The 23,546-nt window shown below is 42.7% G+C and overlaps 1 protein-coding gene across 3 annotated transcripts in view; it reads left to right on the top strand.

Moving 5' to 3' along the window:
* Positions 1-4,877: 4,877 nt before the first annotated feature.
* The window catches only part of GALNT7 (polypeptide N-acetylgalactosaminyltransferase 7), a 96,524-nt gene continuing 77,855 nt past the window's right edge, over positions 4,878-23,546 (top strand). For all 3 annotated transcript variants that reach the window (XM_081332318.1, XM_081332316.1, XM_081332317.1), the window contains exon 1: positions 4,878-5,471. In XM_081332318.1, the coding sequence (XP_081188444.1) occupies positions 5,346-5,471 (126 nt within the window). In that variant the 5' untranslated portion in view covers positions 4,878-5,345. The remainder of the gene's footprint in view (positions 5,472-23,546) is intronic.

Below are 23,546 nucleotides of genomic sequence, written 5' to 3'. Positions count from 1 at the left end.
ATGCCTATGTCAAAGCAAGAGAAACAATAAATAATGAAAGGTGGGTGATGCTAATTGTTAGAGAGAAAGAATAGCAAAATCAGCAGCACAGAAAAACAGATTTAAAAGTTGGCAATTGCTCACTTGTGTTATGTTAAAACAAATTAAATTCAGACTTATGCTACCATTGTAATATGCTATTTGCTAAATAGTCTTGGGCAAAAAATCAAGAGAAAAGAAATATTGGCTTCAGAATTTTTCTATTCTGTTCTGAGCATTTTTGCTATTTACATCATTAGCATAAGATGCTTCATTCTGAGCCAGATAATGTTATTTATATCAACAAACAATGTTGTGGAAAGATAGAGGTTTTCTTTTAGAGAATCAAACTATTGCCCACCTAGTCCAGCTTCTGATGGTTTGAGGATGGAGCAGGCTTTGCACAGGATGTGAAAAGACATATTTCAAAAGTGGATGGGAGCAGGAGAATGATGGAGACTGTATATTTTAAGAGATGTTGATTTATTGATTAAATACCATCAGATTGTTCTCAACTTTAGTAACCACACATACAGATTTTCTCCATGGTGATCTGCCACTAACTGTTCAAGTCTTCCAATGGTAGACTCATTGTTGCTGTAACTTAAGTCTATCAATCTTGCTGTTGGTCATCCACTTTCTTTCCTTTAATCTTTCCCAGCATTAAAATCTTCTTGAGAGCTAGGTCTTTGCATAATATGTCCAAAGTAGGTTAATTTGAACCTGGTCATTGTGTCTTGAGTGACAACGAATTGATTTATTCTATCATCTTGGTTATCCTGTAATCAAGTAAGCGTGCTGTGAATACATACTCTGGGCATACACTCCTGACGTTCTTCACTCATGTTTACCAGGAACATACCTCTTCCACATAGAAAAACCACACAGGACTCAGAGGGGAGTTGGGGAGTTAAAGAATGAAATGGGCATCTTACATTTATGCAAAACTTTATTTTGTTCTTAAAACCTCACACAGATTTGCCCCAATATATAAAATTGGTGATAATAAGGATCTAAGAGATTTTCAAAAACAAATGCATGCAGTGGTTTTTGCACATCTGATCTAACCCATTAGCAGCAGTTCTCCATAGTAAGAGATGCCAGAATTCTGCATGCAATACATGTGTTCTCATCCTGGCACTTGTTATACTGATGACAATTGCATTCTCACAATATCTTCAAACATTGTCATGACTTGTAATTTCAGAAATCTTAATATTATTAGATATGGTTTTATGTGAAATAAATACACTTAAAATAAAAATACACAGAACAAGTGACTTAAGAAAAATGAATTCTAAAGAATAAACTAATTTACTGCAGAAAAAGAATTACCTTGCTTGGGTTCAAGAAACGATGAATTGGAAATACATTTCCTATCTGGAGGAAAATGAAATTTGGGGGTAGGAAGAATGACTGTGTTCCAGAGCTAACCTTCATATATTAAGTTAGTGAAGCATTATCTTGAAGCAATTATTTTGATTGAAAGGATAGATCTGCTCTATTAGATTCAAAATTCAAATATTACATGTAGCAAGATGCACAGATGTAAATATATCCATGCATAAGTGCTCAGTTTGTGATCCTTTAACTATTGATGAACCATAGCTCCCAGCAACACCAAAGTCATGACCCATATTTTAATTTTTTAAAAACATAAATACACACAATATTACAATTTCAATATTTGAGTCCTTCGGGAGAAGGGCGGTATATAAATTTAATAAAATAAAATAAATAAATAAATAAATATTTGAATCTCTTTTTCAGAACATGTTTTTGGTAAGACTCGTCTATGTTTACCATGACTGTTGATTCACATAAGAAACATAAGAGCTATTTTTTTCCTGCAATAAGTCTTCTTTAAGTCTGCATAAACCAGTACAACTTGATATTCAACCAGTCTTTGTACCAATCTTGTCTACTATCAAATTTCTGTCTCATGGTTTGTATGATGCTTTGTGTCTCAGTTTTCTGTTAAAAGTTAAACACCTATTGCAAACATTAAAATGACATGAATAAATGCAAGGATACCCCTGATGAAAATCTGATATGAACTCAGATAATAATATTGTCTTCATGCAATATGTTTTTAAAAGGTTATCCTTAAGCCTTGCTGATTCATTGTTTGAATTAGGCTAATAGATTTCATTCAAGTTTCCCTATTTTGTTTTAGTTACACAATTCTTATATCCATGCATGTATACCTGTAAAAGTATGTGGGAATGACCTAGGAACAAAAGAAGAGACCAGTTCAATTTTTTAAATATTGAGAAATGATAATACTGCAGTTGTTCAAACAGGTAGCCAATGCGTCAGAGAATTAAGATTTTTAGTTTAGTATCTCTCTAATACAATGTAATCATTGTGGAAGCAATGCAGTTTTCTACCTTCACAGCAGAATCTATATTACAAACCCCAGTAGCCAATAAGATATATGAATCTGTAACGCAAGTTTAAGTTTTATTTAGATTTTAAATAAAAATACATAAATAACAAAAATTATATAATATTGTATCTGCTCCTCAAAAGTTGTATGTGTGCTTCTGTACATAATATTTCAAGAGATGAGGTCATAATTATATGCATATTCAACAGCTATGGGTTACAATCACAATTATATTGTGAAAAACAGTATTAAAATAATTTTATATATAGTTTTCTATTAACACACATCTTATTTTAAGTAAGTCATATTAGTTTTCATGGGTGTACATGATGGAAGAGTGCTTAAGATTATGGGCACTACCAGGCATTATCTTTGAATCAGGTCATAATAAAGATGTGTGTAATTTTATTAAGTGCCTAGTAATTCTTTGTATTCTTAGTGAAATGCCATTTAGCTTAGCTCTTGAAAAACCTGATGTACCTTTTTGCTTTATTTTATTTATTTATGGGCTTAATATGACTACACAATTTGATCATTGAGACTCAGGAAGCTAACAACAAAGCAAAGAAAAACAAACAAAAAATCAATTCTAGTGAAGATATTTTATTTATGGATAACTTTACAATCAGCATGAACCTTTTATGAAGGTTATTCCACATAGCATTTTTTGTACCCAGAAGAAACTATTTTGCTGACAAAAATCAACAAGATGTACAGTTAGTCCTTGATTTATGACCATAATTCAGCCCAAAATTTCTGTTTTCTAAACAAGACAATTGTTGAGTTTTGTCCCATTTTATGACCTTTCTTGCCATAGTTCTTAAGTAAATAACTGCAATTGTTAAGTTAGTAAAATGGTTGTTAAAAAATTCTCCCTTCCCCATTGATTTTGCTTGGTAGGTCGCAAAAGGTGATCACATGACCCTGGGACACTGCATCATCATAAATACATGCCAGTTGCCAAGTGTCTGAATTTTGATCACATGACTGTGGGGATGCTGCAATGGTTGTGTGAAAAATTATCCTAAGACACTTTTTCAGTGCAGATGTAACTTCAAATGGTCACTAAAAGAATGGATACGTCAGAGACTACCTGTAGAAGCAAATTAACATTTTGCTCTGTGGATATATTACATTGAACCTGTTGCCAATATCCATGTAATTTTAACTTATGATACATATTGTTATCCTTTTTTTTAGAGGTAGAATAAACATTGTGTCAATATGAGATTTTCGTTATCAAGTACATTAGATTTTTTGCAACTTGTCCATTAGATCTTGCAGAAAAGGCATGCTCTAGATCTGTGGTGGCGAACCTATGGTATGCGTGCCACAGGTGGCACGCAGAGCTCTCTCTGTGGGCACGCGTGCCATTGCCTCAGTCCTAGGCCTTCAGCTGGGTTTTATAAAACCTCTCTAACAGCTTTTTTATTTTTAAAAAACATCAAAACCAAATGTAAAGTCATTCGATGTTCTCTGTTCTTCAGTATAGGATGGCTATGTCCTTGACACATATGAACTACTAAATAGATTATTATAGAAACATCCATGTTTTTAAAATAAAAGGCAAGGCAATGGATAATGTAACAAAAAGACAGAAAAGGCACTTTCAATAGCAGCTAACAATTATTCTAAGGGCTTGCCCAAAAAACATATCCAAGTCCCCCAACAGCCCCCCAAAATGAGGGAACCAAGAGAGGGAACTAATTTGCCAAAATTTTCCTTGATACTTTTTAGTTCCAGATTTCACTCTTACTCTAAAAAATCAGTGAGTCTAAGTAGACATTTAAAATTCTGAAGATCAAACAACACTTTCTATTGCAATCCTCCCCTCTCCTCAGGAAGTGATCAACACAACGATTTACTTGATTTGGCCTTTCATTTTGCAGGTTTGAGAGACAACTTAGAATTGAGTTACCAGAGCAGAATCTGACCAAGAGAGGACAACTAGGGACACTCATATCCAGAAGTGAGTACAATTCCTTCTAGAATAATCCTTTGGGGCTTATTTGTTTAAATAATTCCACACTGGCATTTCGTTTTCTGAGGCAGAATGCCTTTGAGCACTTTCCTCCCCTCATCCTTTACCCAAATAACCTCCTAGGATATTATTTTTAACCTGTGTAGTAATGATTGATAACCACCGACATTAAGAATCCTTTTTATGATGTAGTTCTCGGGCACACCGTTTCTTTTTGATCGAATTTTCTCCCGTGTCAGTCCAAAGAAAAAGGCCAGCTCTGAAAGAATTGGCAAATGTGCTAATCCTTCCCACCTCACCAGAGCTAGGAGAAAGAGTCCAGTATTTACCCAACTTTTGTCAGGTTTACAGTTGCAAATCCACCTCCTTAAGGCGACGTGTCAAATGAAAAAAAAAGGGGATAGGAGGCAACCTCGAGTTCTCTAGTGTCAATCCAAAGCAAGCCACGTGGAGCCTTTGCTCTGGAGGTAACTTCCTGCTCAGCTTCAACAAGCTGGCCGAAAGATTAGCAAGGAAAGCAGAAGGAACGAGACATACAGAATATTCAAAGAGAACCAGGGGAAAAAAACAGGCACAGGGTATTAGGGAAGAGGAGCAAAAAAAAGTTTGTGATTTTACAGGGAGGGAGCGGGCGCGCAGTAAGAGACCGAGAAGGAGAGGCGGTAACAATTGGAGAAAATTGAGGAAGGCCGAGGGAGGAGGAGGAAGAGGAGGAGGAGGAGAAACGAAGCTGCAGGGGAGGCGAGCGAGAGCAAAACGGGGCTCGGCGCCAGGCGCCTGCCTGTGAGGGAAAAGAGGCAGCAGCGAAAGGAGGAAGGAAGGGGAACCACGCAAAGCTCGGCGCTCAAGTGAAGAGCAGCAACAGCAGTCGCCGGGAGGGGGGCGAGAGCAGGATCCCGGTGGAGGCGGCGGCGGCGGCGGCGGCGGCTGGGCAAGCCGCTGTGGCAGGCGCTGAAGATGCGGCTGAAGCTGGGCTTCCTCTTGCGCGTCGTCCTCCTGGTCGGTTCCTTCCTGGGGCTACTGCTGCTCTGGTCTTCGCTTTCCCCCCGGGCCGAAGAGCCCAGCCCGGGGGAGAAGATTCGGGTAAGTGGCTACCGCGAAAGGGATGGGGGAGTGCCTGCGGGGGGGAAAGGTGGTGTGAGGTCCGCGCACCGGCCGACGGCCCACTCCCGCCGGTTGCCTGGGTGTCGGGCCGAAGCTCTCTTTCGATCTGGGTCCGGCCGAGAGGGGGCGGTGGCGGCTTTGGTTGCTGTTTGTTCTGTTGCCCAGGCTGCGGCCTGTGGCGTTGGCGAGGCCTGCGAAAGGACATTGGTGGCTTTGGAGGGGCTCTGCTACAAGCTGGGAACTCCCCTTTGCCATGGGGCGGTGGTGGGCAAGCAGCCGCCCAGCAGCGGGTGGGCGGCGTTTCTTGAGGCAGCCGGACATTGCCTACTTAAATGCTTTTATTGATGTTGTATGAAGCGGGACTTTGCCCTTAGCAACCTTCTAATGTGTGCGGAAGGTTGAAAAGGCTGTGCAAAAGCCGTAATATTGTAGTTTGAATGGCAGGTGTAGGATGCCTCTGACCCCAGATTGTGGGAATAAGTGGCATGCTTTAACACAGGATCTTCTGTCAGGTGCTTCTATCAGAAACAATGACATGCAGAGATGCATAAAATATTTTCTTTTTAGTATTTCTAAATATATCCCTATAGAAAGATATATGTAGTTTAATAATTACTATCCTTTGGAGGCTATTTTTGATCCGTGGGAATGTGCTAGAAATGTAATGGGATATTTCTATCTTTAGCAGTTTGTTTTGCACCTGTAAAGTGTTATGAATTTAATATTTCCTCCCCTATTATCCGCCCCAAATCATGTAGTTAGGTTGGGCTGTGAATTAATTACTGCAAAATCATCACTTAATTTTCTATGGCTAAAGATGGACTTGAACCTGAGCCTCCCTATCTCAACACAGAGCAAAAATTAAAACGTGGGCAGAAAAGAAAATTTTACCCAGAGGGCTTTGCATTGTATCTTATTTAAACCAGTCAACCTGTTTCCTTACCATACATACCAGGAACTTGTAGTCCAGCAGGTGGTGCATTTCTGTGCCGCCTTGCACACTTGTAGTCCAGTGCTATGCTCTTGAGTTCACCAGAACGTATTTCTAAAAAACAATACATGTAGATGTTTAAACTTCAGAAGTAAATTAGTCAATGTCAGAGTGTTTACTTTTTTGTTCACTTAGTCCTGCTTCTTTGAGTCCTGCAAAAACTTTCAGATGTATATTTTTAAAATCTTTTTCCAAACCAAAACAGACTTACTAATAATATTTTTGATTGCTGGTAAAAGTAAAAGATAGGGCTTTTAATTTTGGTAGCAGTTATACTGAAACTTGGTAAATTTGATGATTTGTCCATGGATTGTAGTTGGATAAAATCTCACTTGTGCCTTTTTGAACTAAAATAGTGCATGCTTACCTTTTTACACTTCTTTAGCTGGCCTTTGTGGCATGAACATCAGCTGTTTTTGTTTATTAGGTAGTCTTTTTTTAATTATAATGGCAAAGCTTTGACTGAAATATATGCACCCAGCATAATTAATACATTTAATTTCTAATGGTGTATATACTGATCTGTGTTACATCAACCTTAGGGTTGCTTTCGGCATTGATCTTAATTTAAAACATTTATATACCCATCCATCTTATATTGAACTTTGGATGCTTCCCAATGAACAATCAAAACAATATCAATAATAAAACAACATAATACATAAATATATTAAAATCAGAAACATAAAAAATCCCTGGCACCAAAGTTAAGCTTGCAACATACAATCCCTTATGAAATCCTCTTATCCGTTTCATCATATCCCAGTGCTTGGGGGGGAAAGCCAGTTTTTAGTGCTCTGTGGAAGGCTAGGAAGGTGGAGAAGCCTGCTGAATTTCAAAAGGGAAGATATTGCAAAGGTAAATCAAATATTTCCAGAATTCTGTCTGGAATGAATACAAAGATACAGGTTTGCAGTAGAATGGTATAAATACAGATAGTTCTTGCTTAATGATCATTCATTTAGCAACCATTCAAAGTATGGGTGATGTTCAACAAATGGTGCTTATGTCCAGTTGTTGCAGCAATCCCACTGTCCTGTGATCAAAATTTGGGGTTTTGTAACCCACACTTAAAATTGCAGGACACTTTAAGTCCCCTCACCCACCTATATTCCCCATCTCTGTTCTTTTGATTGCCCAGCACAGCAGCGCTCCTCTGCAGCAGCACTGGGGCTGAAGTAGAGGCCAAGTCCTCTAACTTTAGTGCAAGTGTCACTGTGGCCAAGAGTTTCATTGTGCAGCAGAATCAAAAGGAAAGAGATGGGGAAGATAGGTGGGTGGCTGGGGTTGAAAAGGAGGCAGTTCCTTACCGTATGGAGGCTTGGGGCTGGAAGGGAGCAAGCTGGGAATGACTTGGATCAGGTTGGGTCCTGGCCTAGTGACTGATAGGGTTTGATTAAGAACAAAGGGATGGCTATCGCTAAGCAGTGTAGTCACATGATGTCAGACTTTTATGCTTCTAATTACTGTCATAACTTGAGATCACCTGTAACACGATTTACTTGCTTTTTCCAGTTGAGTCCATGGTAGTTCTATTTAAGAAGTAATTAAAATTTATATATTCTCTTGATTTAAATTAGTCTGATGTCAAAACTGAAACAAATACAGTATGGGTAAAGTGTTTCTTACTAAGAACCTTCTAAAATGGTAGTGTTAGCCAAAATACTAAATTATGTACACATCTGAATCCGACCGATTGCGACTAAGAACCCATATTAGGTCTTATCTCGCGGCGATAAGGGTGGCGAGGTCTAATTACTTCACTACCCTTATCGCGTCCGCAGATAATCGCCCGGCCGCCCTGTTTAGGGTGACTCGCTCCCTCCTTAATCAGGAGGTGAGTGAGGAACCCTTGCAGGGGCGTGCCGAGGAGTTTAGTCAACATCTGTTGGACAAAATCGCTCGGATTCGGACCGGTTTGGACTCCGACTGGGCAGAGTACGACGATCAGGACACGGGTGGTCTTGTCAATGTTATCTGGGAGGAGTTCGATCCTGTAACTCCGGAGGAAGTGGACAGGATTATGGGGAGGCTGAGCTCCACCACATGTTTATTGGACCCGTGCCCTTCCTGGCTGGTTTATACAGCTCGGGAGGGGACACGAGGCTGGTTCCAGGCGCTTATATCTGCCTCTTTGAGTGAGGGTAGTTTTCCCGCCGCCTTGAAGGAGGCGGTGGTGAGACCTCTCCTCAAGAAGCCTGCCTTGGACCCAGCTGTTTTAAATAACTTTCGTCCGGTCTCCAACCTTCGCTTTCTTGCGAAGGTTGTTGAGAGCGTGGTGGCGCATCAGCTCCCTCTGGTTCTGGATGAAGCGGATTATCTAGACCCGTACCAATCGGGCTTCAGGCCCGGGTACAGCACGGAGACGGCATTGGTCGCGCTGGTGAATGATCTCTCGAGGGCTCGGGACAGGGGATATTCCTCTGTCCTAGTCCTATTAGACCTCTCAGCGGCTTTCGATACCATCGACCATGGTATCTTGCTGCGGTGTCTCAGGGGAGTGGGAGGCACGGTTTTTCAGTGGTTCTCCTATCTCCTGGGACGTTTGCAGTCGGTGTTGGCAGGGGGGCAGAGGTCGACCTCGAGGCCTCTCGCTTGTGGAGTCCCTCGGGTCGGTCCTCTCGCCTCTCCTGTTCAACATCTACATGAAACCGCTGGGTGAGATCATTCGTGGTTTTGGAGTTGGGTATCATCAGTATGCTGATGATACCCAGCTTTTCATTTCGACCCCAAACCACCCCAGTGATGCCCTCGACGTGATGTCCAATTGCCTGGAGGCGGTTCGGGTCTGGATGGGGAGGAACAGACTTCAACTCAACCCTGACAAGACTGAGTGGCTGTGCGTACCGGCATCTCGGGATATTCAGGATATCCCATCTCTTTCTATGGGGGGTGAGTTATTACCCCCCGTAGATAGGGCTTGCAACTTGGGAGTCCTCCTAGATTCACAGCTTTCTTTAGAAGACCATATAGTAGCTGCGACTAGGGGGGCTTTCGCCCAGGTCTGCCTGGTGCGCCAGTTGCGGTCCTATCTAGACCAGGATGCCTTACGTACGGTCACTCACACGCTCGTGACCTCTCGTTTGGACTACTGCAACACTCTCTACATGGGGCTGCCCTTGAAGACCACTCGGAGGCTCCAACTGGTACAGAATGCAGCCGCGTGAGTTGTGTTGGGAGTTTCCCAATACTCCCATGTTACACCTCTGCTCCGCGAGCTGCATTGGCTTCCAGTTGTCTTCCGGGTGAGATTCAAAGTGTTGGTAATGACCTACAAAGCCCTACATGGCATGGGTCTGGAATACCTTAGGGAGCACCTGCGTCCGGCATCAACTTCCCTCCACCCAGTACGCTCCCACAGAGAGGGCCTCCTCAGGGTGCCACCGGTCAAAGAATGCCGACTGCTGGCCCCCAGGGGGGAGGCGTTCTCTGTGGGCGCGTCAGATTTATGGAACCATCTTCCAGTTGAGCTCCGGATGGCGCCCGACCTCCGCTCCTTCCGGCGTGATCTAAAGACTTACCTCTTCGAACAAGCTGGCCTGGCCTGATGGGATGGGGTTGGGTTTTATTAATGTGTTTTAACTTTTCTTATTGTGTTTTAACTTATTGTAAGAGTTGTGGGCATTCTGTTTAATCTCTTTTAATTTTTGTATTTTGTCTTTTACCATGCATTGCCCTGTTCACCGCCCTGAGTCCTTCGGGAGAAGGGCGGTATACAAATAAAATTAATAAATAAATAAAATATAAAAAAGACATTTTTAATGAAAATGCAGAATGATAACTTCAACACTATTGTATATAAACCAAAATCCTGGATCATATTTTGTGAAGCATGTTACTTTTAGTCAGGAATTGCACTTGAAATACCAGGAGCAACTAATTCCTTTTCACCAAACATTCTAGCTGTTTAGGACGATAAAAAAGTATAGATGTGCTCCCATATTATTATAAGGCAGCTTTGCTCTAAAATGAGATTCTAATAAGATTGAAAACAAGTTACAGCATATATTGGAATTCTTAAAGAATGCCCTTTGACTTAAAATAATTTTAAAGAGATTGAATTCATGTTTAAACTTACAATAATGACACAGTAAAGACAATAATGTGCTCCATAAACTTACATTTTTAAAAATCTAAACTATTTGAATAGTAGATACTAACAACCTGCAAATTCCAAAGCCATGAGAAGTACATGTGTTAATGTAATTTATCTCCAAATTAAAAAAAAAGGAAAGAGATACGTGCATATATCTGTTGATATTAGTTATACATATACATTCTTATTTTGTTGATATGAATGTTGCTTGTGTAGGTACTGCTCCTAGAGTGTGTTTTATGAAAAGCTGCTTCTTGAATACATTTTCATATCACACATCTTAAACACAAACTTATAGAAAAGGCTCAATATGTATATGAAGACTATATAAATAAAAAAACATTAATAACTTAAGGTAAAGGTTCCCCCGCACATGCGTGCTAGTCGTTTCCGACTCTAGGGTCCGGTGCTCATCTCCGTTTCAAAGCCGAAGAGCCAGCGCTTGTCCGAAGATGTCTCCGTGGTCATGTGGCCGGCATGACTAGACGCCAAAGGCACACGGAACACTGTTACCTTCCCACCGTAGTGGTCCCTATTTTTCTACTTGCATTTTTTTACGTGCTTTCGAACTGCTAAGTTGGCAGAAGCTGGGACGAGTAACAGGCACTCACTCTGTTACGCGTCACTCGGGATTCGACCTGCTAAACTGCCAACCTTCTGATCGACAAGCTCACTGTCCCAACCCACTGAGCCACCGCGTAATAACTTACTTTATACTAATTCAAGAGATGAAGTCTATCCAGCAAGTGCTGATTAACTTGCTCATCCAAGTGTGTTTGTTTCTTGCTTTATTTTTAATGTATCAAGTTTATGGCAAGTGTACATTCCTATCACCTAGTATTTGATCCTTTTTAATTTGAAGAACAAGTGACCTACCCTGAAATCTGCATGTAAAACATACTTAATCTCCACAGAATCTCTCTAAAATAATTAAAATAATATTTCAGTTCCCCCTAAATAAGCAGTAGTCTGTATTCTTAGTGTTTTGCTTGTAGATTCATCAAGTTTGCCAGTGATATTTTCTTTTCCTGAAGGATAGTATAAATGAGGTGTAAGTAGAACTTCATGAATTTTTAATCCCAAAATAGCATGTACATCAATTTCTAGAGAAGATCACAAATAGTGTTAAGTATTCTAGGCTATTGTCCTTTTTGTTCTCTTTTGTACTATGGCAATTTGGCCATTAAAAGTAATTGGAACATTTATCATTCGAAAAGTGTTACAACACTTTAATGGAACTAATGGTATAAAAGAAAAAGGTAGGATTCTGAAGAAAAAAATACATCTGTTTTTATGAAAATCAAACATCGTGGGCTGGACGTCGTAGATTTTACAAGTAGTGTGTTTTGGGGTGATATTTTGTACTGTCTTCATTATGCAAGGAAACAAATAGTGGAGATCAAAGCTTGAATTGCTATAATGCACTGTAGTCTTCTGCTTTGCCTAATTTATGGTGCTAACCCCTCTCCTCCATTAATCATGAGCTTTCCAAAACACACTGTTTAATGATGCTACAGAAAAACTTTTGGATTTTTTTTAGTAATCATAGCTGTAATTCCAAGAAAAAGACAGTGTGTTTAAATAAGCATTCAGTACAATGCTGTTTTCTAAAAGTAATTATTTAACAGTGAATTATCTGCTTTGGGGGAAGTGTGCCATCACATTAGTTAACGAGTAGTTCACTGGAAAAAATAACATCCTCACCAACTGTGTTGAACATTCATTGTGATACATGAGAGGTTCAATTCCAGCTCTCTGGGGGATAATTTCTGTTGATATAAAGAATATAAAGCAAGAGCAGTGTTCAAAAAGGCCACAAATCACCTTTTCAGCATTAAAGAGCTTATGAAATCCTGGAACAATGAGTATTTTGATTGCAAAAGTGTTTCCTAAATTTGTGTTGGCAGAATCTCACTCTATGGGACAAGGCCAAGGAAATGTGCATGTTTAAAATTGTGTGAACTTTTATATTACATCTTTTAACTGTATTTAGAATCTATACAAAACCATTCCAAATGAATAGTGTAACTGCACATTATGACCAGCTTTTATATGATCTGAATTCATGAATATGCTGTTCAAAAGAGTATTGTTAAGAAAGCAAACAAAAGTACTTTATCCATAAAGATGTTGCTAATGTATGATATGAGGAAATTTTGGGAGAGAAAGGATTGATGGAAAAATAGTCCCAGGCCATTTTACAGTATTTTTTGTTTGTTTGTTCAGTTTATATAGCTGTCCATTTCACATACCTTATTTCCTTACTATAAAAATACCTTTATGTACCCAGGCCAGAAGTACTCTACAATACTTTACAGTGGTAAAATTGAATTTTACATTAGCTAAAATATCATGTCAACTGAAGTTTATGAGATTTATTACATTTGTACAGGCTTGCATGGAAAAGAGAAAGATAATTTGTTTTTGGATTGGAGGCCAATCTAGCTGTGACAGATGTCTAGGTTGATGCCTATCTAGGCTGATAAATCCACTTTCCCTCACAATTTCATATGTACGTTATTCCTCACAAAGTTGTGCACTAGGGCAAGTCATAACTATCCCAGATAGAAAGAATGAACCTTCTTTGGTCAAAAATTTGCTCTTGTGACATTAAGTTAGTATTGGATTGGATTGGATTTATTAGATTTATATGCCGCCCTTCTCCCTAACGACTCAGGGCAGCTCACAACAATAAAAATTAAGAGACATAAAATACAAAAATTAAAAAAGAATTAAACAATGAATATAAGAAATACGGGACAATTTAACACGATAAAAACCAAATTAAAAACCATGGTCAGTCCAGGCCCGCTTGTTGTAACAACCATGTCTTCAGGTCACGGCGGAAGGATCTAAGGTCGGGCTGTCCGCAGCTCCGGAGGCAGTTCATTCCAGAGGGTCAGCGCGCCCACAGAGAAGGCTGTCCCCCTGGGGGTCGCCCGCCGGCATTGCCTGGCCGCCGGCACCCTGAGGAGGCCGACTCTGGGAGCGAACTGGGCGATGGGAGGTTGACATTGGCAGCAGGTGGTCTCGCAAGTACCCCGGGCCTAAGCCATGTAGGGCTTTAAAGGTAATTACCAGCACCTTAAACTATGTATTTCTGAAGGACAGCTTTGATGAAGGCTGTAAAAGTAACCCTGGATATTTATAGAAGAATTGTGTTCTTATAATACCTTGCACCTTTTTCTAGTACAGAAGCAGCTATGTAGTTGCCTTTTTATCTTTGATATATTTAATCTTTTTGCCTCAACCTCTTCTTGTCTTCTCCATATTCTTTTAGCTGGGAACAGGGCTTAGGAATATAATATTAACATAATAACAAGAGCCTTGGTGGAGCAGTGGGCTAATGCCTCCTTAAGTAACACCAGCTGCCTGCAATTAGTGCAGGTTCGCATCCCACCAGGCTCAAGGTTGACTCAGCCTTCCAATCTTCCGAGGTAGGTAAAATGAGGACCCAGATTGTTGGGGGCAATTAAGCTGACTTTGTAATAATGTCGCTTGGGGTGTGTGTGAAAGCCCTAATAAGCAGGCATATACATAGAATGAAGGCTACTGCTAAGCTTGTATGCTGCCCTGAGTCTTCGGAGAAGGGTGGGATATAAATGGAATTAAAATAAATAAATAAAATAAAATAAATAATTCTTCCTCACTTTTCTTTTACTATATTTGTTTTTGAAAACTTGAAAGAAATTGGCTGTTACCAAATTATTATTCCTAGTATATAGCATTTAGTTTTATCTTCATCTGACTGTAGCAATGAGTCAAAACAGTGTTTTCTTGGCAACAATACGTATCATATATTTTCTTCTATTGAGATGTTTATTTATTTATACTTTGAATATCAAACTCTTGCCTTTGCAGGTTGTGTTTTAAGTATTAAAACAAGATTAGTTCAAGATTAGCTTCTTTTGAGATCAGCCAGTTGCTTTTAGTTGCTATCACCTGCTATGCTGCCTAGGATTTAATTTGTACTAGGCCAGGGGTCGGCAACCTGAAAAAGGAAAAGAGCCACTGGGAACCGGTTCCATCACACTGCCCGTTCGCGCGGTTCCATCACACTGCCCGTTCGCGCGGAGGTACGCGCGCACCTCTCCAAAGGTTTGGGGAGGTGCGCGCGCACCTACGGTCGTTCGGAGAGGTGCGCGCGCACCTCTCGGAATGGGCAGCAGCGCCGCTTCTTGGGAAAGCTGCCGCGGCCCGTCTGCAGAGCTGCCGCTCTCGGCAGCCTGCAAACGTGCCGCGGCAGCTTTCTCAAAGACCGGCGCCGCTGCTCGTTTGCGCGGAGGTGCGCGTGCACCTCTCCAAAGGTTTGGGGAGATGCGCATGCACCTCTGCCCATTCGGAGAGGTGCGCGCGCACCTCTCCAAATGGGCGGTGCCACTCTCCATTTGGAGAGGTGTGCGCGCACCACTGTCCGTTTGAAGAGGTGCGCGCGCACCGGGCGGCTGGGAGCCGCAGGAGACAGCTCAAAGAGCCACATGCGGCTCCGGAGCCGCGGGCTGCCGACCCGTGTACTAGGCAATCCGTGTCTTGTTGGAACATTTCAGAGATATTTTCTTACCTAAACAGAGAAACAAAATGACAACATGTGGGCAAAAAAGCAATGGCACTGGGAGCAACTTCCAACCTTACTGCCATCTTCATGTGCATATTGGGGTGCATATTAGGGAATGCATAAGAGGTGCCACATGGGTTGGGAATAGTAGTGGTGTGCACCAGAGATATCATATGGGTCAGGCAGGGCATGCAGGTTGGTGGTATAAGTTGCGAATGGTGCTTGAGGTGTTGTCAGGGTTGGGTAGGACATGGGCAATGCACAAATTAAGAAAGATCCATGAAAGTCAATGGAGTGTAATAAGATGATGGTATGGGTCAAGAAGAATGCATGGGGATTTCAGGGCTGTGTGAGAGATGGGCCAGTCATGGGTGGCATGGGTTGGGAAAGATGCTGGTAGTGTGCAAGAGGTGTTGTGCAGTTTAGGTAAGTCTGTGAAGTTGAAGAGGGTTGGAATGATGTGTGGGGATGCGTAATGAGCCAGGAATGTGGGTCAGGAAAGGTACATGGGATATTGTAATGGCCCAATTGGTTTCTCACTTGGAGAAAGAGGATGAACCAGAACCAGGGTCATCAGACATGGAGATCCAGGGTCCCCAGAAATGCCCAGAGAGCCTGGGGTTGAAGGGGAACATAGTCCTGGGTACCAATGTTGCAAAAATTGGATGTTTTTGCTTTGACAATATAAGAGGCAGCCTTTTCCTTTAAATTGTTTTGCTGTTAGAATTAGATGAAGCTGGGGGGGGGAGAATGTTACCCCGGTTGTTTAAGATAAGAAATTGCGCATTATAGAACAGAAGGGAAGCTTTGCCCTTCAAACTGATTGGAGAATGTGATTTATGACTGCAAATTGGAGGAGGGAACTGTGCCAGATATTAGGTGCTGAAGGGAGGGGAATTCAGATTTTGGCATCTCAACATGCCGTGCCGACACATTGTTCTTATTATTATAGACTTTTTAGAATAAACAGTACCTGAAGGTTCTTTGAAGTGTTTCATTAGCTGGAACCATGACATCATGCCAAAATCTACTTTCTCTTCAAACTACCTGGAGTCTTGAGCTCCAGCCACTGTCTCTAGGATTGAGGGAAGCTGGCAAAGATTCAGGGGAAAATTTTCTCCCCCCCCCTTTTTTTATTAGTTTTCCAATATTACAATAGTATCTTTAAAAAGCAATGTGGTGTCTGGGTTACAATAATTCCATTTCAGACAAATACATATTATTACAAATCTCCAAATTGTTGTAACCAATAGTTCCTCTCTCATGTTTCCTTTAATACATATTATCTCTTATCTAAATTAACATACTTCTCATTGCTATCCATTAGTCATTTAATAGTTTTCTTATATTTGTCAATACTTTGGTATATTTTATATTTTAACATTCCATCTTTAAAACATCAGATACCTTATATATTTTTCCAGCTTTAATTTTACATTAATATTAAAATTAAACGTTTAAAGTTTCTCATTTTCATATTTCTAAATAACCACTTTTCCCTTTACACAATTTTCTCCGATACCTAGTAATATAAATACACTTCTTATTCATCTCATTTCCATATCAACAAGTTAGTAGTACGATATAAGAATGGTAGTCATTAGGATACCAATTGTAAGGAGGAGAAAGAGGAGGACAATATAATATTCTTATTTCTTATTTATAGTTTCCACATATTGAAAATTAACCAAAATTTCTCCCGTTTCAACATTTAATACATCCTTTCATGTCACTACATCCAAGTATATTAGTTACATTGTATCATTCTTAACATATATACATCTTATCCATGTCATTTAAAGAGCTCAATATTTCAATGTTAGTATTCATACATCTGTGTTTTATTTTTTTTAATTAGTATTTTTATCTACTCATCAAAACAATCTCTCGTAATCCAAGTACAATCCTGTCTATTTTGGTATTATCTATTTCAGGCCTCTTAAGGATGTCCATATTTCTTCAATCTTATTCTTGCTTTCTTCCTTTGCCATGTCATTATTCGCTTCTTTGCCTCAGGGTCATCAAAGCATTCTTGTGTTGTTATATCATGTTGAAGTAGCCCTGCAGTCTCCATTTTTGAAGGATTGAGGAGTCCGTTAACAGCGCCAAATCTTCTCATTTTCACCTCTTGATATAATTGTCCTGGACTGAATAAATTTTTTTCCACCTGTTTCTCATTTTGGTCTTCAAAAGTCTGTGTTGAATAGTTAATTCTTCTGCCAATGTATTTTATTGTTCAATTTCTTCTGTTAAGTTCTGTCCCGATAAAATATTAGTTGTAGTCACAGTTCGAGTTTGTTTCTTCGAGATGCTTTCTAATTCTTTTCCAAAAGCTCTTATTTCATTGCCAGCTGTAGAAAGGAACTGATAAGTTTGGTAAGATATTTCCCACATAGCATAGATTTGTTTTTGAAACTCTTCCATGGTGGAGTTTCGCATCTGGTGTTCAAGGTTAATCTTATCTTGTTTTTCTTAAATATTTTCTTGATTATTTTTAAAGAGAAAGTCAGATTGCAATTTCACGTTTAGCCACTGGGTGTCCCCCAAGTGCTTTGAAAATTCTTTTCTTTTGGTCTGTTTCTTTTTTCAACTTTTTTTTAAAAAACACCCCTGAGCTTGCTCGCCTCTTATTTGAAGGGAGGGTTGAATTTCCCCCTCCCTCTCCGTGGGGGGAAGGTATTTTTTTTAAATCCCATTTATATCCCGCCCTTCTCCGAAGACTCAGGGCGGCTTACAATCTAATGTGCTTAGCAATAGCCTTCATTCTATGTATATGCCTGCTTATTAGGGCTTTCGGGGGGGGGCCCAAGCAGCATTATTACAAAGTCAGCTTATTGCCCCCAACAATCTGGGTCCTCATTTTACCTACCTCGCAAGGATGGAAGGCTGAGTCAACCTTGAGCCTGGTGGGATGCGAACCTGCACTAATTGCAGGCAGCTGGTGTTACTTAAGGAGGCATTAGCCCACTGCTCCACCAAGGCTCTTTTAGCAGCTTATTTAGGTGAAAAGAAGAAGATTAAGGTATAAGAGAGGAATCTTATCCCCGTCTCTTCCACGCTGCTTTAATGTTGCCTGGTGGTAAGTTTGACTTCGGCTGTCTGCATCCTAGTAACTGGCCATATTACTATGGCCGGTCTTTTGTCCTCCAGTTTGAAGGGAATGCACGCACTAACGGGGGGGGGTTGCGGCTCCTCCACGTTTCTACAAAAGCCCCTTCTTGCTGGTCGCCCCTGTAGGGCGAATCTTTGGCCCTTTTAGCACCCCCCAGCGATGCAAAACTGGACGTGGAAGGTGAGAGACCTCCTCCAGACGTCCATGTCGGCTGGCTTGGCAAACCAGAAGCCCTCAGGGAAATATTTTCATCATGGGAAAAGAGAAACAGCTTGAAGACAGTAACCTGGCAGTTACTGACACCCCAGAGGAGGAAGCAACAGATGGCATGCTGTGGGAAGATGAGTTTTTGCAGAACTCCCAGTTGGAGGCGGATGTTCTGTTCCAGCCCACTACTGGCCCTGCACAAATGTCAGGGACAACCCCTTTTCAAAAATCAATAGGCTGAAAGTAAGCCAGCCAAATTTATTTACACAAAGGAAACGAAACAGATCCAAAACAGAGCAAAACAAAATGCTAACCACGACTAAATCAGAACCTGTTCAAACGGTTGCCTTCAGCAACCAGCACCTCCCACACATTCCCTTTTAAACACAGTTTCAAGGCGTGGCTTCTCTTTGCCTCCTCCCGAGGTGCCTCACCTTTGTTCATTCCTGCTTATCTGCCTCCTGCTTTGGGCGTCCTTGAACAAAGCCAGCTGTGAAACATCTTCGTCCAAGCTTTCAGGCTCACACAGCTGGGTCTGAGGAGGAACAAGATGGGAGGGGCCTGGCTGAGAGCTCTGCAATGCCTCAGAACTTTCCTCTGCAGGGTCTCCAATCCCCTCCTCCTCCTCCTCCTCCTCAGAATTGTCCGATTCAGCTGCCGAACCCACAGGCTGACACTGAATCACAACAGTGGATCCCAAGCAGTTAGGAGAGCTTATCTGGTCGTCAAGCTGGAACTACTCCAGCGGAGAGTCCAGACGCGTCGAGACTGCCTTGCCGCCCTCAAAGACTTCAAAAGCAGAATGGTGGAGAGCTACCAGATCGTCTGCCACTGAGAATTTGGGTGAGTGGAAAATCCTGTCTGCAGACCAGAGAGCCCTCCAGCCCCAGGAGTCCCCTGCTAGGCCCTCAAGCCCCACAAAGAGAGAGACCCCCAGCCTGGGACCCCTGCAGCAATGGGAGGTTTGGGAACCCCACAAGTGGAAAGCCAACAACCTCTGAGCTTGCTACAGCTAATAGAGCCCTTGCAACAACTTTGGGTGGTGCAGAAGCCTGGAGATCAGCAGCTGGTGGGAGGACGACCACAGCAAGGAGATTGTTCACTGCCCCTGAACATACAGCAACTGCTGAGGAGCCCGCAAATGAGGGAGATCCAACAGCAATCCCTACCCATCCAGCAACCGTTGGGCCTACAGCAGCAGGGGGCGTGGCCACAGGCCATGAACATGCAACCCCTGGGCATACAGCAGCAGTCAGGATGGGACCAGCAGCAACTAAGGGTGCAACAGTTACAGTGGGGAGCTCAGAAGCTAGTGATTGATCCACCTTTCAGGACAGCCTTCGATGGGGACCCAGAGAAGCTGATTTTCATTCTCAACCAAGTGCGCTCTCATTTGAACCACTGTGCCTACTTCTACCCAGACCTAGCCGCTATGGTTGACATGATTGCGCCCAGCCTAGAGGGAGAGGCATCTGAATGGCTGAATAATTTATACAATGAGCAAGCCCCTGAATTGGAGGATGCCCACCTTTTCCTCCTAGGACTAAGAGAAAGATTTGACGACCCGTCCATTGCTCTCAAAGCAGAACAAATCCATAAGATTAAGCAAGCCGGTGGGCCTGCCCTGGAGTATGAACGAGAGTTTTGCAAGATAGCTGGTCGACTAGAGTGATAGCCTGAGCAGTACATAGTCCATTACTTCAGGGAAAGGTTGGACAACCACCTCTCTCAGGCCTGCATCTATCGAGCAATGCCTGATCAGCTGTAAGAATGGTACCAGACAGCAATAAAACTAGATGTCCAGCTCGCCCATTATAAGAAGCCTCCCCCACCTGAAGCCGAGCCGAGGCCAGAACAACCCGAATGGCAATTACCCCCACGAAAACCTTCAAGTACTATGATGGCTGAAAGACCCAGGCCACCTACAGGCCCATCTGGATGGGGAGAAACAGGCTTCAACTCAATCCTGCCAAGACTGAGTGGCTGTGCATACCGGCATCTCGGGTCAACCAGACTATTTCATCTCTAACGATGGGGGGTGAGGTGTTGCCCCCCGTTGATAGGGCTCGCAACTTGGGCGTCCTCCTGGATTCACGGCTCAATTTTGAAGATCACATAGGAGCCGTGACCAGGGGGGGCTTTTGCCCAGGTTCGCCTGGTGCACCAGTTGCGACCCTACCTGGACCGAGATGCCCTACGCACAGTCACTCATGCACTCGTGACCTCCCGTTTAGACTACTGCAATGCTCTCTACATGGGGCTGCCCTTGAGGACCACCCGGAGGCTTCAGCTGGTGCAGAATGAGGCCGCGCGAGTTGAGATGGGGGTTACCCGATACTCGCATGTAACACCTCTACTCCACGATCTGCATTGGCTTCCGGTTGCCCTTCGGGTGAGATTCAAGGTGTTGGTGATGACCTATAAAGCCCTAAATGGCTTGGGTCCGGGATATCTTGAGGGAACACCTGCTGCCAGCATCAAGTTCCCTTCGTCCAGTGCACTCCCACAGGGAGGGTCTTCTCAGGGTGCCGCCGGTTAAAGATTGCCGGCGGGTAACACCCAGGGGTAGAGCCTTCTCAGTGGGCGTGCCTGCCCTTTGGAACCAGCTGCCTGCGGAGCTTAGGACTGCCCCCAACCTCCGTTCATTCCGCCAGGACCTGAAGACCTGGCTCTTCGAGCTCTCTGGCCCAGGCTGAGAATTTTTAACTTTAACTGGGGTTTTTATTTTTCTCTCAGGGCTTGATTTAATCTTTTTAAATTGTTTTTAACTTTTGTATTGATTTTTCTTTTAAATATCCTGTAAACCGCCCTGAGTCCTTCGGGAAAGGGCGGTATATAACTCTAAATAAATCTAAATCTAAAATAATAAATTAAGTGTTTCCGGTGCAGACAGCAGGGACATCGAGCAGCAAATTTCCCAGTCCCCTACCCCCAAATGCAAAATAAACCAGGACCAGCAGCAAGAAAGAAACCTGCACAGTGGCTAACGAGAGAGAAATCCAACCGGATCATGCAGGAACCTGTTGCTCAGGTCACATCCCCCACACGGGAGGACACTGGGACTCAGGCTGGATCCACCCCCGTTCTACCCTCTTTTGGCAGTGACAACAAAGGAGAGAATGACTTGATGGTGAGCCGACACGTCCCACCTTTATCACTACCTGCCAAGCTCATAATCCCTAATTGGGTACGCAGGTATATTTAAAGGTGCTAGTTGATTATGGATGCTCCTGATGCATCATTAGCTTGCCATTTGCCATGAAACTGGGTATACGAGCAAAACTGTTCTCCAAACCTGTGAGGTTCGAGCAAGCTGATGGCTCCCTGATGGGAGGGACTTTAGTCACACAATTAACAGAGCTGTATTGCTGCAAAAGAACAAAAGTGGAGTCCTATAACAGTGCGCCTACACCTCCAAAAAAATCACTGAAAGCGAGAGAAGATGGGCAATCTGGGAGAAGGAGGCCTTTGCCATTAGGTGGAGTCTGTTAAATTGGCGACACTACCTAGAGGGGAGCAAGGTGCCATTTGAAGTATGGCAGATCACAAAAACCTAGAGGCACTGAACACCCCCTGCAAACTGTCCCCAAAACGTGCGGTGGGCACAGTACTTTAATTGTTTCAACTTCACTCTAAAGTATATACTGGGAGGAAAAAACTTCCTAGGTAATGCGCTATCCCGATTGCCCCAGTACAAAAGCGAATGCGAAGAGGTCAACGAGGCAATTATCCACAGTTCACAACCTGCGGCACAACTCACACCTCGCAGAACCCCTAATCCTGATGACCCTGGAGCAAAGAAGATAAAATGAGAGCTCCTCACTGATCAATGGTTCAAAGATAATCAATCCTCCTTAACATGCAGGGTGGGTTTGGCATACAAGGGGGGGAAACTGTATCTGCCTGAAGCCCTCTGTCTCAATGCTCTCAAACACAGCCATGATGTAAAACAGGCTGGACACTTCAGATATTTAAAAACTCTACATCTCATCAGCCAGCAATTTTGGTGGCTGGGGCTAAAACGAGATGTGGATAACTATGTCAGGAGTTGTGCCATATGTGTCACCATAAAAAGAATTCCAGGGAAACCCCCTGGGTTACTGCAGCCGGTGGCAGACCCTTCTCAACCATGGGAAGAAATAGCTATTGACTTTCTTGTAGACCTACCCGAAAGTAGAGGAAATACTGCCATCTGGACTGTGATAGACCTGTTTTCGAAGCAGGCTCATTTTGTCGCCTGCAAAGGACTCCCATCTGCCCAGTGACTGACTAAATTGTTCCTGAAACATATCTATTGGCTGCATGGGGCCCCTAAGCCAATAATATCGGATAGAGGAGTGCAGTACACAGCAAAATTTTGGAGGAGTTTTCTTAAATTAATTGGATCATCTCAAGGCTTATCATCTGCTTTTCATCTGGCTACCAATGGGGCTACAAAATCCACTAACAAAATGGTGAAGCAATATCTCAGATTCTATGTTTCCTACCAACAGACAAACTGGACTGACCTCCACCCTTTTCCTGAGGTGGTTCTCACAGTGTTTATCTTTATTGTTTTATTCACTTTGCTGTTACTGTCTGTTACGTTAGGATGTAGTCAGCTAGCTCTCTTTATGATATATATTTAGTTTTTATATTTTTGTAAGTAAAAGGCATTTAGTAAGATTATGCGTCGTGTTTTTATTGCCTTCCTGCATGCACATCATGCATTCTCTGAAGCACGGTCCTTCGCCCTCTACAAAGGTGATTTTTACCTTGACACCCCCCGCTGCTGGGCTGTGGAACCGACCAGGTGGTTCCGCCCCAGGCGCCTAATGGACCCGGAACGGTTCCAGACGGTGCTTGGGTCAATATCCCCATCACTCACAGCCCGGTTGATGCCTTGGTGGATGCCTGGGAAAGGGCTGCCACCGAGGTGCTCGACCGTGTTGTACCCTTGCGACCCCTGACCCAGCGCAGCTCCCGGTGGGCTCCATGGTTTTCTGTGGAGCTCCGGGAGATGTAAGCGTAGGAGACGGGGTCTAGAGAGCTGTTGGAGATCCACCCGATCCGAATCTGACCGATTGCAGTTAAGAATCTTTATAAGGTCTTGC

This window comes from Vipera berus, assembly GCF_964194415.1.
Source record: "Vipera berus genome assembly, chromosome: 7".
NCBI lineage: Eukaryota > Metazoa > Chordata > Lepidosauria > Squamata > Viperidae > Vipera > Vipera berus.
Note: the sequence above shows the minus strand (reverse complement) of the source record. Positions and strands in the feature narration are given on the sequence as shown.